At 53.5% G+C, this 16,396-nt stretch overlaps 1 protein-coding gene across 1 annotated transcript in view; it reads left to right on the top strand.

The window, feature by feature from the left end:
• CAPN9 (calpain 9) overlaps positions 1-16,396 on the top strand; it is a 41,286-nt gene that overhangs the window by 431 nt on the left and 24,459 nt on the right. The window contains exons 2-7 of the mRNA XM_047760593.1: positions 5,178-5,247; positions 8,497-8,615; positions 9,693-9,826; positions 12,695-12,863; positions 14,071-14,154; positions 16,311-16,396. Of these exons, the coding sequence (XP_047616549.1) occupies positions 5,178-5,247; positions 8,497-8,615; positions 9,693-9,826; positions 12,695-12,863; positions 14,071-14,154; positions 16,311-16,396 (662 nt within the window). The remainder of the gene's footprint in view (positions 1-5,177; positions 5,248-8,496; positions 8,616-9,692; positions 9,827-12,694; positions 12,864-14,070; positions 14,155-16,310) is intronic.

Genomic DNA, 16,396 nt, shown 5'->3' with positions numbered 1-16,396 from the left:
CTGGGTGGTACCCAGGTATCTGGCTGCTCCCCCAGGTCCATGGTCCCCCCCGCCACCTGAAGCCCAGGACCCAGGGTCAGAGAGGGTCTCACCAGCAAGTGGTAAGCGGGGTGGGGAGGATGGGAGGGTCAAAGCTCTATCCAGAGGTGTCAGGTGACACATCCCACCAGATCCCAAGGGCAAAAGGCAGAAACGGGTGGTGGACAGTCCCCCCAAATCCCTTGTGCCAATGCTGAGACGCTGCACACCAGGTGCTCAAGGGCTTCTGGCCGGAGCCCAGGGTGCTCAGCCTGTGCAGAAGCTCGCTCGGCAAGCGCTCAGGACGTGTGTGATGCACAGGGGGCACAAGAAGCAGGCGTTCTCTCCCCAGACCATGTATCCCCTGACCAGGCAGTGATGGTCTCAGGCAGCACCAGCTGGTGTGATAAGGAGTCAATATTTGCCATGCTGGATTAGTCAAACCTTGACCTCTGACCTGGTGCCGGCTGGCTCTCCTCCCCTGGGGTGGGTCCAGGTCTGGGAGCGGCTCCCATGGGCCAGGCAGGGGGGGACTGGACCTAAAGGGGAGAGTCTGTGTGTTTGTGCCACCTGCCACTAATGTGCCTGTGACTGTGCTCTCATCACTCAAGTTACCAGGCCCCAGTCCCCTCACCGTAAGGTGGTAATAGTAATGGCCAGTGTAGGACAGTCATCTAGCAGGCAGAAGGTACTGGGCAGGGGGCAGCTGTTAGCTTTACTTCTGTCCTGGCTGCAGCAGCATCACCAGCAGCTCTGGATCTCCTCTCGCTGTGAGAGGCATCTCTCCATCTCCCCACGTTAAATAATGCCCATGTTTTAAAAGCATAATATCTAGGAGTTCCTGTCGTGGTGCAGTGGTTAACGAATCTGACTAGGAACCATGAGGTTGTGGGTTTGATCCCTGGCCTTGCTCAGTGGGTTAGGGATCTGGAGTTGCCATGAGCTGTGGTGCGGGTTGCAGATGCGGCGTGGATCCTGCGTTGCTGTGGCTCTGGCGTAGGCTGGCGGCTACAGCTCTGATTAGACCTCTAGCCTGGGAACCTCCATATGCCGTGGGAGAGGCCCAAGAAATGGCAAAAAGACAAAATTAAAAAAAAAAGCATAACATCTATTTTATTTATTTGTTTATTTATTTTTAGCTGAGCCCACAGCATGCAGAAGTTCCCTGGGCCAGAGATCAAGCCCATATCCCAGCAGTGACAATGCCAAATCCTTAACCACTAGGCCATCAGAGAACTCCGTTTTATTTGTATTTTTTATTTTTATATAATACGTCCATCCATTTTAAACAAACACCAAAACCTCTGGGCTCTTCAGGGCTGGGCCCAAAGCACACATAAGCTGTTATTTCACAGGGTTAAGCTCTTTCTTGCTATTTCCTGTTGTAGGCCGTGTGTGTGTGTGTGTGTGTGTGTGTGTGTGTGTGTGTGAGTGTACACAAGCACACAAGCACATGTCTACATACCAGCTTCTGCTTGTCTAGTATTTTCCCAAGTCTGACAAGGCTGCAGAGAATAACCAAGCCTTTTCTTCTGAGAAATTCCAGTAACTCCCTTCCCTCCTAACCGGTCTCCCTGTCTGCAGTCTTAGTCCATGAGGCCATCCCTATTGCCACCCTGTCCTGGGTGCGGCATCCCCCAACACCGCCCCCCACCCCCAGGTTGCTGCCAGGACCCCCAGGGGATTCCATCACCCAGACCCCAGCTCTGGGAGGTGTTCATCTTTGCCACTGCTCAGTATGGGCAAGGACCCCCCCTGCAGACTGGATACCAGGAGCCCTTCCACTCTCCACCAAGGTCTGGACAGGGCTTCGATTTATCGTAGCTGGGCTGCAGCCCTTCCTGGGGGTTCAGCATCAGAATCTGTCCTGCCCTTTGCTTTGTCTGTGCTGAGAAGACACCCCGTCTTCGCCCCCAGAAACACGCTCTGTGTGTCTCCTACTCTGGGACATCAGGAGTGAGGGGACAGTGGGAATCTATGTTCCCCTGCAGGAGGGAGACCCGGGGCAGCCAGGAAACGGTGAGAGTTGGGGAAGGTCTCTCCAGCAGCCTCTGTGGCTGGAGTGTGGTTTGCACTTCTGCTTGGCGCTCATGTGGTGCATGTTCCAGCCACCAGCGCCGGTGTCCACTGAACTGGGGCGGGCACCCTGCCTGCCCCGCCTTTTTGTCAAACACAGCTGTGCTTGGGGTGGGGGCGGGGCACAGGAGAGCCAGCAGAGCCAGGACAGTCAGGGGACAACAGAGGTGCAGGCAGCCAGTCCTGCCCCTCAAGGAGCCAGAGCAACAATGCACTGGGTGGGGGTAAGAAGATGAGGTCACCCAGGGGTAGGTCTGCCGCAGGCTAAGAGGAGCTGAGTGAAGAGAGTGGGCATCTCCCAGCCTGATGGGGCCCAGCCAGGATGCCATCTGCTGGCCTGACTACCTCGGTTCCTGGTGCCTCAGGCGCCCTTTCCTCCCCGACTCCCTGTCTGCCTGCCCCCACCTGCTTCTGCCATGCAATCCCCTCTCCCTCCCGTCTTCTCAGCCTAAATACATCACACAGCCTCCTGAAGGCACCGCACCCCACCAGCCTGGACTCCAGGCTGCCTGCGTACCCCAGGGCACGTGACCATCACCCCCTGTACAGTGGGGCTCCCTGTGTGGGCCCAACCGCCCATCCCTGCTCTGGGGCACCCCCCACACCCCGTGTCCCCACATGCCTCCATAGCACTGGGCACAGCTGGAATCAGCACACAGCTGTGGGTCGTAGGGTCCAGCCTCTCCGACCTTGTTAGAAACATGGCTTTTCCTTTTTTAAATTAAATACTTAATAGAGAAAAGTCAGTGTGTTTGGCTGAGCCCCGGATGGGGTACGAGGTGAAAAGCAAACATTCCTGGATGCCTGGCGCCCAGTCCTCCAGGAAAACCACCCCTGGTGCCCAGGCTGGCCTTCCTCCCCAGGTCCCCAGGCTGAAGGGTGGGGTCACTTCTGGTCTGTGGAGCCCCCTCTGATCTTCCTGTCACAGGACTGTGGTTCCAGGTGACCCTTGTCCCCAAGGCCCCAGATGTGCAAATGCCCTCGGGAGCCAAGGTCAAAGGGGAGAGAGCAAGGCATGGGAGGATCTTCCCGGGCAAGGCCCTCACCTGCAGCTGCCTGCATTTACGGACAGGACTCCCACAGCCTGCAAAGAGGTGGGAATTCCAGGACTGGGGTTCAGGATGGCGGTCAGCCCTGCGCTGGCCCTGGGTTTGTGGTCCATTATTGGCACAGCCGTATTCAGAAATTCTCCTGGCTGAGTTTGCTGGGATGTTTTATTTTTTTTAGGTTTTTTTTTTTAGTTTTTGGTTTTTTGTTTTTGTTTTTGCTCTTCAGGGCTACACTTGCAGCATATAGAAGTTCCCAGGCAAGGGGTCAAATTGGGTCAAATTGGAGCTGCAGCTGCCAGCCTACACCACAGCCACAGCAATGCAGGATCCAAGCCACGTCTACAACCTACACTGCAGCTCACGGCAACACAAGATCTTTAACCTGCTGAGCAGGGCCAGGGATGGAACTTGCATCCTCGTGGATGTTTTCAGGTTCGTTACCACTGAGCCACAGTGGGAACTCCCTGTTGGGATATTTTTTAAATGAATAAACCCATGGCTGGCACACCTGGAGGCTGCAAAGAGAACCCTGTCATTTTACACCTTGGTTCTTTGTCCTGGGAATTCCTCCTACCTCTTCCTCTGACCCTTTAGCACCCAGACCAGGGATGAAGCAGGGTCCTAGGGTTGGAGAAAAATAGTTCAGGACAAAGCCCTTCCCCAGGCATCCACCCAGAGTCAGTGGGGAGGGGTAGCCTCCAGTCCTGGTCTCTGGAAATAGGGGGGAGATTCCCCTTGCATCAGATCCAGTTCAAGTGAGGGGTGTCCCTGTACACAGACACCCCCCAACCACTTCTCTTGATTTGCGATTCCCCTCCCTGGAGGGCCACCTGATGCCCCTCAGTTCCCAGGTCACCAAGGTGCCCTCCCTGATCGCTGCTGCTGAAACACCCCACCCCCACCATCACTCTGTCCTGGCACTTGTCCCTCCTGAACTGGTACATCTGTTCACTTGTTCGGGATCTCTCCCCAGTATTCAGGAGGGAATTTCTCTCTCTTGCTTTTTGCTATAGTCTCCTGCCAGGAATGCAGCCTGGTGCCTCAACAAAGGGAAAGAAGAGGAGTTCCCTGGTGGTGCAGTGGGCTAAGGATCCAGCGTTGTCACTGCTGGGGGTTCGATCTCTGACCCTGGAACTTTCGCGTGCCATGGGGGCAACTGAAAAAAAAATGGAAAGAAGATATGAATTTTATATAATTGCTTTCAAACACTTTTTGCTTCATATATCATCCCTCTATATTTTCTATATATTATTATATTACATACACCTGCATGATTGTGTGTCATTTAATAGGATACATAATGTACTGTGATCAAACGATATGACAGATATATGCACATATTCTCTCGCATATAGATAGAAGAAAGAGGAGTTCCTGTTGTGGCTCAACAGGTTAAGAACCTGCCATAGTATCCATGAGGATGCAGGTTCAATCCCTGGTCTCGCTCCGCAGATTAAGGACCCTGTATTGCTGTGGCTGTGGTGTAGGCCGGCAGCTGTACCTCTGATTCAACCCCTAGACTGGGAACTTCCATATGCCTTGGGTGCAGCCATAAAAGGGGGAAAAAAGAAGAAAGAAACTAGAGGCAGTTGAGCAGAACCTTGTGCCTAATCCTGGGTACTGGCCTGCAGTGTGTGATTTACTTCATTCTGGGAGGAGGAGCTTGAAGCCCAGAAGCCCAAGGCTCCTAAGTGTGGAGGTGGGACTTGAACCCACAGCCCTGGCTCCTAGTCCAGGCCCCAAGCGATAGTGTGAAGGCTCAGAGCGTGGTTCCTTGTGCAGCCACGGGTGGGGTCTATCTGGCCAGAGGGTGGCCTGGGGGGGCTGCTCAGAAGGCAGGACCTCCCCCCAGCACAGGTCAAAGGGGAATAGAGTCATGGTCTTTCACCTCCTCTCATTCCTTCCTGGGAAAAATCAAGTATAGGAAAAAAGCCCCCTGCTCCGAGAGAGGAGAGGGACCCTGGGCCTCCTCCATCCTGCAGACTCACCACCAGGCGGGGCTCACTCTAATAAAGCTCGCTCTCCTTCCTCCAGGAAATAGTGAAAAACCCAGAATTCATCCTTGGAGGGGCCACAAGGACGGATATTTGCCAGGGGGAGCTTGGTAAGTACGAGGGGAGGGGATGGGGCTGGACACACCATGCCATGGAGTCAGCAGGAGCCACACCAGGTCCCTGAAAACCCTCGGGGAGCAAGGCTGGGGCAACCTCACAGCTACCCCCCTCTGCCTCCTCCCTCCTCCCCGGTCTGCAGGTCCGATCTCCCAGCCCCTTGCACCCTTGTTCTTGGGATGGAGGGTGGGGCGGTGGCGTATGTGGCCATGGTCTGGGCTCATAGCCCAGGAGTTTACAGAGAACAGAAATCGCCTGTGTCCGGCCTGGCTCTCCTACACCGTGACCATGAGGAGGCTAACACTTGCACAGATTAACTTCGTCACCTGCCAGCCCTCACCTAAGCACATGTTGCCCCATTTCATCTTCCCAACTGCCCTCCCTCCCAATTGCACAGGTGAGAAACCACGTCTGAAGGAAGCTAAGTAACTCACCCTAATCACAGGAGTGATGCATGAGCAGGGTCCGGACTTGCTCTCAACCATCAGGCCCCCCAGCCTCCTGGGGGCTCATGCTCTGGGGAGCCCCTGACTTGCGTGCGCACACACGCACCACAACCACCACCTCAACAAACCAATCCCCTTCCTGCAATTGATTTGAGAGTGCCCCCGAGCCAGGTAAACTGGGTCCCACATTTTAGGATTTAGTCCAAAATTGGGCTGGGTTTACCTTTTCTATCTATGAAGAGAGAGAGAGGGAGAAAGATCTTAAAAAAATAGCAGGGAAGCAATCTCACTCATAGCCAAGGGATCTGTTGGTCAAAGTGGGCCGTGCAGGACCCTCGGTGCTGTGTGATCAAGCTCCCCGATACACAGAACCTGAAGCCACAAACCCAACATCAAGATGACAGCTGGCAGCAGAGATGGTGGACACGAGAGATCGCAGAGGGAGATGATGCAATTATACATTCTGAACAGAACTTGACCTTCCTAAAAGGTCAGCTTGGCCTTCATTTACCGAGGCCTAGCCTCCAGGGGCATCTGCCTGTCCCTCCCTTCGATTCTCCTCTCGTTTCTCCGTTTCTCTGCCTGCCTCTTCCCCTGCCTGCCCTCCTCGCAGGCCCCTTCCATTTTCTTTTCTTTTTTTTTTTTTTCATCTTTTTGCTATTTCTTTGGGCCGCTTCCGCGGCATATGGAGGTTCCCAGGCTAGGGGTCCAATCGGAGCTGTAGCCACTGGCCTACGCCAGAGCCACAGCAACGCAGGATCCCAGCCGCGTCTGCAACCTACACCACAGCTCACGGCAACGCCCGATCGTTAACCCACTGAGCAGGGACAGGGACCGAACCCGCAACCTCATGGTTCCTAGTCGGATTCGTTAACCACTGCACCATGACGGGAACTCCCCCCTTCCGTTTTCAATAGAGAATCATGCCACAGGCTCCTTTGTTTCTCACAGTTTGTGTTTGTCACAGAGGTGTAGTCATGTATCTGGAATCACAACCTCACATTTAACCCTGGCTGAGGGTTAATTATAAACGTTACTTTGGAACCCTTCTATTCCCTCCAATACTGTTTGGACCACATGTGGTTCTTTTGGAAGGATCACAATCAAATGGCCCTGCCACCCAAATCAAGAACCAGAACGACACCACACGGTCGCCAGCTCCTTGCCCATTGGTGGCTGCTTGATGCCACCATCCATCTAGCTGACAGACAAACAGAACCGCAAGGGTTCAGGCCTGGGCGCAGAGCTGGGGTGGCCCATCCTGCCCATCGACTCCCGCCCAGCAGAGACAAACCCCGCTTGTTTTCCCCTTTGGTTTGAACTGTGGAAATGACGTTGGCTTCTGAATCGCCCTCTTCAAATGCTCAAAGCATTTCTGGCTGAATAGACATGAGGTGCTGTACACTCAGCCCAGGAGAAGCACAGTCCCCTATGTTGGCAATGTCAGAACCTGGAGAAGAGGCTGGGGATCAGCCTCCAGAAGCAGGGGGTCACTCCATCCAAGTCAGGCCGGCCCTGGCCACCTGAGAGCCAAAAGCCACCTGGCAGGCCCGTGGTCGAGTTTGCAGAACAAATGGACCTGAGAGCCTCCAGCCCCTGTCCCTTCTCCTCTGCCCCTTCCCGAAGCCAGGCTCCAAAGAGCAACTGATGACTCCTCCCGGGAAAGCCAGAAGCAGAGGGACTCCAGAGCAGCTTTCGTGCTGTCCAGCCCTCTGAAAGTCTCTCGCCCACAACAACAACCAGAGGGGGTCAGGGGACGGTGCCCCAAGTCCAGTGGCCACAGTACTTCCCGGAAACATGAACTCCAAGGGGACCAAGCTGAGTGGTGGGGGGACAGGCTTCACAGTCGCATTGGCAGCAGTGTTAAATGCCGAAAATGAACCAATCTGGGGTAAATGGGAAAGGTCCCGCCCTGTCGGTTAACTGAACACTTCCAGGTCACTGCCCATGCGTATGTCGTGGGCAGCACCTAAACACATGCTCCACACAGGCAGATGGAGGCAGTGGGACTCAGGTAGGACACAGATAAAGTACCATCTGGTTTTTGACCTCACTTCGGTGTTTTCCTCTCATTGTATGTTGTTGACACGAAGACACTTCTGGAAGACTCAGATCAGTCAACACATCCTGAAAATGCAAGATAATTGAAAACCAATACCCACTGAGCCGCCTTTATCTATAACCAAACTGAGTCTGGGTTGGGAGGAGGCATCAGTCCCCAAAATGTCCCCTCCAGGCACCATGGGGCTATCTCTGATGCTCGCCCGAGTGCTGCAGACCGGCTTGGGTACAGCTATGTGGTGGCTGCTACCCAGGCCGGCTGATGCCACCATCTGCAGCCCTGACCCCATAAGGGAAGGCTCTGGGATCTCACAGCCCTGATGTTTAAGGGAACGAACACATGTCTGAAACCCAAGCAAGCATATCCTGTAACACTGCCATGACGATGGCAGCCGGTTATGATAAACTGGGGAGGAGAAGAGCCAGGAAGGGAGGCAGAAGGGAGGCCAGAGGTATTTGCTGCTATTCTGTCCAATTTTTTTTTTTTTTATGGCAATGCTGGAACCTTTAACCCACTGCACTGGGCTGGGGAACAAACCCACACCTCTACAGAGACCCAAGCCACTGCAGTCAGATTCTTAACCCTCCACACCACAGTGGGAACTCTACGTCCATTTCTTAAAATGCAGAAAAATTGTGGCCACATCTGGAATGCCCCACACCCACTCTGGTCTCGCGTTTTTCCATTTCTTGTGAATCCGCGGCCAAAACTGATTTCTGGCTTTCATCTTGCAGGGGACTGCTGGCTCTTGGCTGCCATTGCCTCCCTTACACTTAATGAAAAAGCACTGGCTCGCGTGGTCCCCCACAACCAAAGCTTTGGCCCCGGTTATGCTGGGATATTCCATTTCCAGGTAAGGGGGGACTCTGGCCAGTGGACTGACCTCTTAGGGGCCCAGTGTGACGCCTCTCCAGCTGCCTGGCAGTCCTGGAAGGAAGCACCCCTGTCTGGGAGAAAGCTAGTCCCAACCACATGCAAACCACACTAGGTCATGGAATAACCCTGGAGGCAGCAGGAGAGCCTTGCGGACATTCTGCAGTGCACGCTCTCAGGACCTTCACGCGAGAGCTACCTTGGCAAATCTAGAGGTCCATTTGTTAGAGGTTTTAGTATTTGGAATTTTTTGGATGTTAAGCATACATGGTCTAAAATGATTATACCCCTTGGGAACTGGATTGTGTCTCATAAACTAAAACACTCTCCTTACTGAAGCCCACCCTCCTCTGTCTCTTGCTTCTTCCCTTTTATTTCTCTGGCCAACTGGATGAGAAGGAGCACACACACAAGTGCACACACACATATACATGCACAGCACACACCTGTGCAAACACAAACACTCGGTTGCACGCACGTGTGCAATTATGGGCACACACCCACGCACAGATGCACCCTCATGTGCAAACACACAGGTCATATGGGCACACACACTTAGAAGCACATGCATGTGAGGGTGTAAGAACACGCATTCGGGCACGTATGTGGGGTCACGTGCCTCTTGCGTGTGCACATCTGGCACGTGCCCACTTCAGCTTCTCTCTGTCTTGGAGGCTCCGCCTCCGGGCAAGGAGGTAACATCCGGGTCAGAAGTCAGACCAGGGGAGGGGGAGGCCCGGCTGTGAGCTGAGCGCCGGGTCCCCCATCCTCGCCGCACCGGTAGAGCTGATTGAAGGCTGAGGAGGGTGCACGGGGGACCCCATTCTGCGTGCTCAGACTTCGGGGGGACACGGAACCTTCAGCCACTGTCCCTGCTGGGCCAGCTGGGCTCTGGGTCCAGGTGGAGGAAAACCCGTGAGTGGTTCTCCGGGCACACAGGGCAGCCCGGTCCGGAGGCGGGGGAGGCTGAGGGGTCACCATCTCCGGGGCGCGGGGGTGGGTGGGGGGAGGCTGGCCGTCTGCAGGACCCCCCACAGTCCCACCTCCCACGCTACAGTTCTGGCAGCACAGCGAGTGGCTGGATGTGGTGATCGACGACCGGCTGCCCACCTTCAGGGACCGCCTTGTCTTCCTGCACTCGGCCGACCACAACGAGTTCTGGAGCGCCCTGCTGGAGAAAGCCTACGCCAAGTGAGTGCCCTCGCTGCGGACCCCGGTCCCAGGAAACCACCTCTGCCGCCCCGCCCCCCCGAGCCCACCCCACCCAACCCCGGGCCTGTGCCTAGAGTAGAGCTGCTGCGCAGCGTGGGACCGAGGGTCTGGGTGTCCAGGTGCAGCTCCCCATGGCCCATCTGCTGGGGCTTGGGCAGGGATGTTGGTGGAAAAAGAGTAGCTAGAACGGTTTTCCTCTCGTGGCCTAGCTGTGCCCATCCTTGAGCATGATGGTGACACGTGTCCCCTTTCTTCCCCTGGGTCCCAAACCTGGCTTTTGGAAGAGTTGGGAGGGTAAGCAGAGGGACATTCCAGATGTGTTGACACACATCTGGATTCTTAACCACATGGATATCCAGACATGACTTTCCCCTGCTTTAGAATGTGTCTTCTTTTATTTAAAAAAAATTTTTTTTTAATTTTTTGCTTTTTTTTTTAGGGCCACATCCATGGCATGTGGAAGTTCCGAGGCTAGGGGTTGAATCAGAGCTACAGCTGCCAGTCTACACCACAGCCACAGCAACACCAGATCTGAGCCGCCCCTGGGACTGACACCACAGCTCATGGCAACGCCGGATCCTTAACTCACTGAGTGAGGCCAGGGATTGAACCTGTATCCTCATGGATACTAGTTGGGTTCATTTCTGCTGGACCACAATGGGAACTCCTACTTTTTAAAAAAGGTGTAGTAAACTGTATCATGGTAACCGTTTTTACTGTAGAGTTCAGTGGCATTAAGTACATTCACGTTGTACAACCATTACCACCAGCCACCTCCAGAACTGTTTCGTTTTGCAAAACTGAAACGCTACACCCAGGAAACACTAACTCCCCACCCCTGCCTCTGCCCCTGGCAGCCACCCCTCTGCTCTCTATCCCCATGTCCTTGACTAGCCCAAGAAACTCCAAAGTAGAAATGAGATGGCCAATTTCAGCCACTCAGCTGTCAGCCGCAGTTCCCTCGTCAGTGAGAAGCCACAGCAGCCTGATTTCTGTGCTCAGAGGTCAGCACAGCTCCCCGGGGAGTCCCCCTGGGCTGAGCCATGGGAACCCTATCCTCAGAAGCCAGGACCAGGAGGGATGGTCGTGCTTCCACCCCCAGGTCAGGCAGACAAGTGGCAAAATGATGTGAAAGCAAACAGGAATTAAATGGACCCAGAAATTAATCAGCACAGGATTAAAACCATCAAAGACAGGCCAGAGGTGACTGCCCTGCCCCCTGCCCCGCACCCCGGGTCTGTGCAAACACCCTCAGTGCCACCAGATGGACTTGAGGTAGGCAAAGGAGTGCTTCCTTCCAGGCACAGCCCTGGCTCTGTGGGTCGCTGAGTGGCCCCATCCAGACACCTCAGGGGACCCTCTCCAGGGCCACCTAGGCAGTGGGCCTGGGCTGGGCTTTCTTCTTGGAGACCCCAGCCCAGGGCACTCCTCCCCCTGCAGCTGTGCAATGGCTTAGGCCGGAGCTCCAGCCAGTGGGACTCAATGGGTAAGCCCTCTGCCTCAGAGGGAAGAGTAAAAGAATAGGTTTCCTAAGAAGAAAATCTTTGGTGTTTTGTTATTTAAAGAGGCTCAAAGTGATGGAAGAGGCCCATAGGTCACTGATGTGGCTTGGATCTGGTGTTGCCATGGTTGTGGTGTAGGCCAGCAGCTGCAACCTCCAATTCCACCCCTAGCCTGGGAACTTCCCTATACTGCAAGTGCGGCTACAAATATAAAAATAAAGTAGGAGTTCCCACTGTGGCACAGTGGGTTAAGAATTGAACTGCAATGGATCAGGTTGCTGCAGACTTGGGTTCGTTCCCTGGTCCTGAGCCATGGGTTAAAAGACCTGGTATTGCTGCGTTGGCACAGCCAGCGCTCAGATTCAGTCCTTGGCTAGGGGACTTCTGTATGCCATGGGTGAAGCCATAATAAAATAAAATAATAAAGTGATTTTTTTTATAACTTCAAGAAGATTTTCTTTCTTTCTTTTTTTTTTTTGTCTTTTCTAGAGCCGCACCCATGGCATATGGAGGTTCCCAGGCTAGGGGTCAAATTGGAGCTGCAGCTGCCAGCCTACACCACAGCCACAGCAATGCAGGACCCAAGCCGCGTCTGCAACCTACACCACAGCTCACAGCAACGCCTGATCCTTAATCCACTGAGCAACGCCAGGAATCGAACCCGCAACCTCATGGTTCCTAGTCAGATTCGTTAACCACTGAGCCATGACGGGAACTCCTCAAGAAGATTTTCATATAAATACCTTTTTGGTTGTTGTTAGGCCACATTTCAGTTATCAGGGGAGACAGTGTGGCCATAGAAAGGGAAAAAAAAATCATGTTAATAAAAGAGAGGACTGTGAGAAGAGGGCTGGGGTGCGTGGGACCAGAAAGCACAAAAAAGCTGTCCAACCCCCTCTCAGTCTAATACGGTGACCAGCTTCGTGCCGAGGCCCTGTTCCACATGACGAAGGGGGGGGGGGGGCTCTTTAAACCTCACAGCAGACCTAAGGGAGGAGCACAGCCCCCTTCTGCAAGTTAAGGAACTGAACACTGAGTGATGTGGCCCTAAATCACTCAGCATGTACGTGGGGAGCCAGGACTTGAACCTGCAGCCATTCAGGGACCAGAGTCCATACTCCTTACCACCACAGGGCACTGCCTCTCTCACCGAATTCCCAGCATCTCTCATGTCTTCAGAGCTCCAGGTAAACCCCATCCCTACTTCCCATCTTGGTCCACAACCCCCAGGCAGGGCCAGCCACAAGGTCTTAGAAAAGCTGGACAAACTCTGGCTGAGGAGCACCACCTGGTGGCCACTTTTGATTCCTGCAGCCATATCCAGGTTTTCTTGTCGACCCCGCAGGCTGAACGGGAGCTACGAGGCCCTGAAGGGGGGCAGTGCCATCGAGGCCATGGAAGACTTCACTGGGGGTGTGGCAGAGACCTTCACGACCATAGAGGCTCCAGGGAACTTCTATGAGATTCTAGAGAAGGCCTTGAAGAGGGGCTCGCTGGTGGGCTGCTCCATTGATGTAAGTTTCCAGCTTCTCTGCATCCAGGCACTGTCCTAGGAAAGAGGTTTGGGTCAGAGCCCAAGCTGCACACAGAAGGACCATAGACTGGGGGAGAGGGCAACATTTATTTTAATTAGGACAAAAGTTTGTACTTAATGTTTTTCATGTTAGGAAGGTAAGACATACTTGTTGTATCAGCTGGAACAATCTCGAGATTATACATAGGAGGAAAATTCTGTCTCCCTCTCCCAGCCCACCCCATGTCACTTGGCACGTGCCCTTCATAGTTCGCTCCTTGCTCATAGAATATGCACACACGTACATGCTCAAAGGGATGGTTTGGCTGATTTTACTGTTTGGAATCTTACCCTACTTTTCCTTCTTCTCCTCCTCCTCCCCCTCCCCTCTTATTCCCCCTGCCCCCTGCCCCCTCCTACCCCTCCCCGCCCCTCCCCTTCTTCTTCTTCTCCTTATTTTTCCTCTTCGTCTCCTCCTCCTTCTCCTCCTTCTTCTTTTCCTCTTTTGACCACACCTGGAAGTTCCCAGGCTAGGGATCAAATCCAAGTCACATCTGTGACCCACACGCCAGCTGTGGCAATGCCCACCCCCCAACCCACAGCACCAGACTGGGAATCGAACCAGCAGTGCCACAGAAACAAGCCAGATCGTTAACCAACTGCACCACAGTGGGAATTCCATTTTTTTCACTTTCTATCATGAAAAAGTATATCCATGGATAGAGATCAAACAGTATTTTTTCCCAATTTCTTATGCATACAAACACACGCGTTTAATTTTACCTCATTTATGCTTTGAAACCAATGCAAGTTTTCTGTGTTCCTCTGGGATTCATCTTGGGAATTAATCCTCATTGCTAGTGAATTACCCATTTCCTCTGTGTTTTCAAGTTTGTGACGTGGAATTGCACGAAGTATTGTTATATGCTTCTTACTGCCTCTGGGACCTCTGTCTCTTGCTATTGCTACGGGGTGGGAATGATGAAATTCTGATGACACCCAAGCTGGGCATGAGGGTCCTCCATCCTGGGAAGAGGCTGGGAATGGCCTATGTCACTGCCAGCCACTAGGGGTGTCCTCTGTACCCTTTTTATGCACCCAGGCACAGGGCCTGCCCCTGGGAGGTAGGGGGGCTGGGCCAGGCCCGGAGCAGGGATTGGCCAGGTGGGGAAGCTTTACCTTAGAACATGGCCCTTTCTGTGTTTTAGATCAGAAATGCTGCAGAGTCTGAAGCCCGGACGCCTTTTGGCCTCATTAAGGGTCATGCCTACACAGTGACAGGGGTGGACCAGGTAGGCCACATGGACTTCTGTTGACAGGGCACAGGGATAGACCTGGAGAAGCCACTGAGTGCATTACAGTTTAACCTGCACTTTCAGCCATGACGGAGGATGTCACATCTGCAGAAGAAAGGCTGGAATTCAAAACAGCAAACGGGAGAGAGACTCGTGAGGACCTTGCTCAGCAGGGGCCAGAACCTGGTCTTGGTTTTCTCTGTTCTGTTCTTTTCTGCCCCACTTCCACAGCAGTCCTGTGATAGTCAGGGTTCTCCAGAGAAACCGAACCGCTAGGCTAGAGCTACACACAAAGAGATTTATGAGTCTCCCAGGACCGTGGAGGCTGAGACCTCCTGTAATCTGCCATCTGTACACAGGAGCCACTGCTGTAGTTCCAGCCCAAGTCTGAGAGCCTGAGAACCAGGAGAACCAATAAGTCCCAAGCCAGGAGCAGAAGAGGCCCAAAGCCCCAGCTCAGCCATCAGGCAGTGGGCTAGCTGGACCTTCACCTGATTAGACGGGGCCCACCCACTCTGGGGCAGGCCCTCTGCTTGGCTCAGTCTACCCATTCGGATTCTCATCTCAGCTAGAAACGCCTTCACAGACACACCCAAGATAATGCATAACTAAATATCTGGGCACTCTATGGCTCAGTCAAACTGACCCATAAAATAAACCAGTACAAGTCCTGTTCTCTGCAGCTATAGGCCAGGGTGGAACTGATCCCTGTGGCCCTGCACAGCCCCACTCTGACTTCTAGTGAGTGTTTGGGTGGGAGGAGGGCTCTGGAAGGATGCACAGGAAAGAGGAGGGAAGGATGTGAGATGAAAGAGGAAGAGGGGAACCAAGGCTTGTGCCCTCACAGGGTCAAGTTCAGTGGAGCCCAAGGGTCTGCCCTTTTCCCTTGGTCCATCCCTTGGACGAGCGTCAAACCCATAGGTGGAGGACCCAGGCATCTCCAGTCTCCTCCTAGCGCTGCCAGGTTTTGAGCAACACACTCCACATGAGCAGGCAGCACAGGGTGCAGAGGGAGCCCGTCTACCCCTCCCCCCCTTCGTCCATGGTTTTCTCCTCTCGCCTCCCTGTCCACATGCACCTTGCAGTCACTCACCTGAGCAGGCATACAGTTCCTAACATCCGGCCTTCTGAATGTTATTCCAAGTGACAGCAGAAACCTCCCCATCACCTGACTCTCTGTTCAACTGCGTTTGCTTCCTCTCCACTTGTAGGGATTTCACCTCCCTGCACGTTTCAGTGAATGAGCCTCTTACGCGGTAAACCTGGGTTCTGGACGGGTCCTAATAACAGGTTCTTTTTACACATGAAAAGGACAATTTGGAAATTTCTTCTGGCTCAGCTGGTTAAGGATCCAGCATTGTCACCGCAGTGGCTCAGGTTGCTGCTGTGGCGAAGATTCGGTCCCTGGCCCAGGAACTTCCATGTGCCTTGGGCGTGACTAAAAAAGATGACTTAGAAGTGAGTTTTGTTGATTAATGTAGTTTGGGGGGCGGGGAGGCTGCACCCGCAGCATATGGAAATTCCCAGGCTAGGGTCAAATCCGAGCCACATCTTCGACTTACACCACAGCTCATGGCAACACCGGATCCTTAGCCTACTGAGTGAAACCAGGGATAGAACCTGCATCCTCATGGATACTAGTTGGGTTCATTACTGCTGAGCCACAACAGGAGCTCCTGATTGGTGTAGTTTAAATTCCCAGCTTGTGCGTCTCTTTTGATCATTTACCTGGGAGTAGGATGCTAAGGGTGAGGGAGGCTCAGTGTTAAATCCCCGGGCTGTGCCAGGTGCTAAAGATACACGATAAATTAGGCCTGGCCCCTGCCTCTGGGGCATGCAGCCTAGAGAGGAAGCTCACCATGCAAAGATTGGCGTGGACTCACTTCTAGTTTGTTATAGTTGGACTTTATTTCCCAGATGTAGCATAACCATTCTGGGTGATCATTCTACCATCACTGATACAAGTTCAGCAGGGATTAGAAAATTCTGAGAAATTTTAGAGAAAATTCCATAAAGAATGGCTGCATTTTGACATGTCTTTAGTGTGCCATAGTCATGAGGACTTTGGAAAAGCTGCCACAGTGGAGAGGAACCACCCTGGGCTCACGGATGGATTTCTCAGCTCACGCCTCCCCAATGTTCTTCTCTTGTAGGTAAACATCCGAGGCCAGAAAGTCGAGCTCATCAGAGTCCGGAATCCTTGGGGCCAGGTCGAGTGGACCGGGTCCTGGAGCGACAG

The sequence above is a fragment of the Phacochoerus africanus genome, chromosome 15, assembly GCF_016906955.1.
Source record: "Phacochoerus africanus isolate WHEZ1 chromosome 15, ROS_Pafr_v1, whole genome shotgun sequence".
Lineage (NCBI taxonomy): Eukaryota > Metazoa > Chordata > Mammalia > Artiodactyla > Suidae > Phacochoerus > Phacochoerus africanus.
The sequence above is the reverse complement of the archived record's forward strand: the minus strand, read 5'-3'. Positions and strand labels throughout refer to the sequence as shown.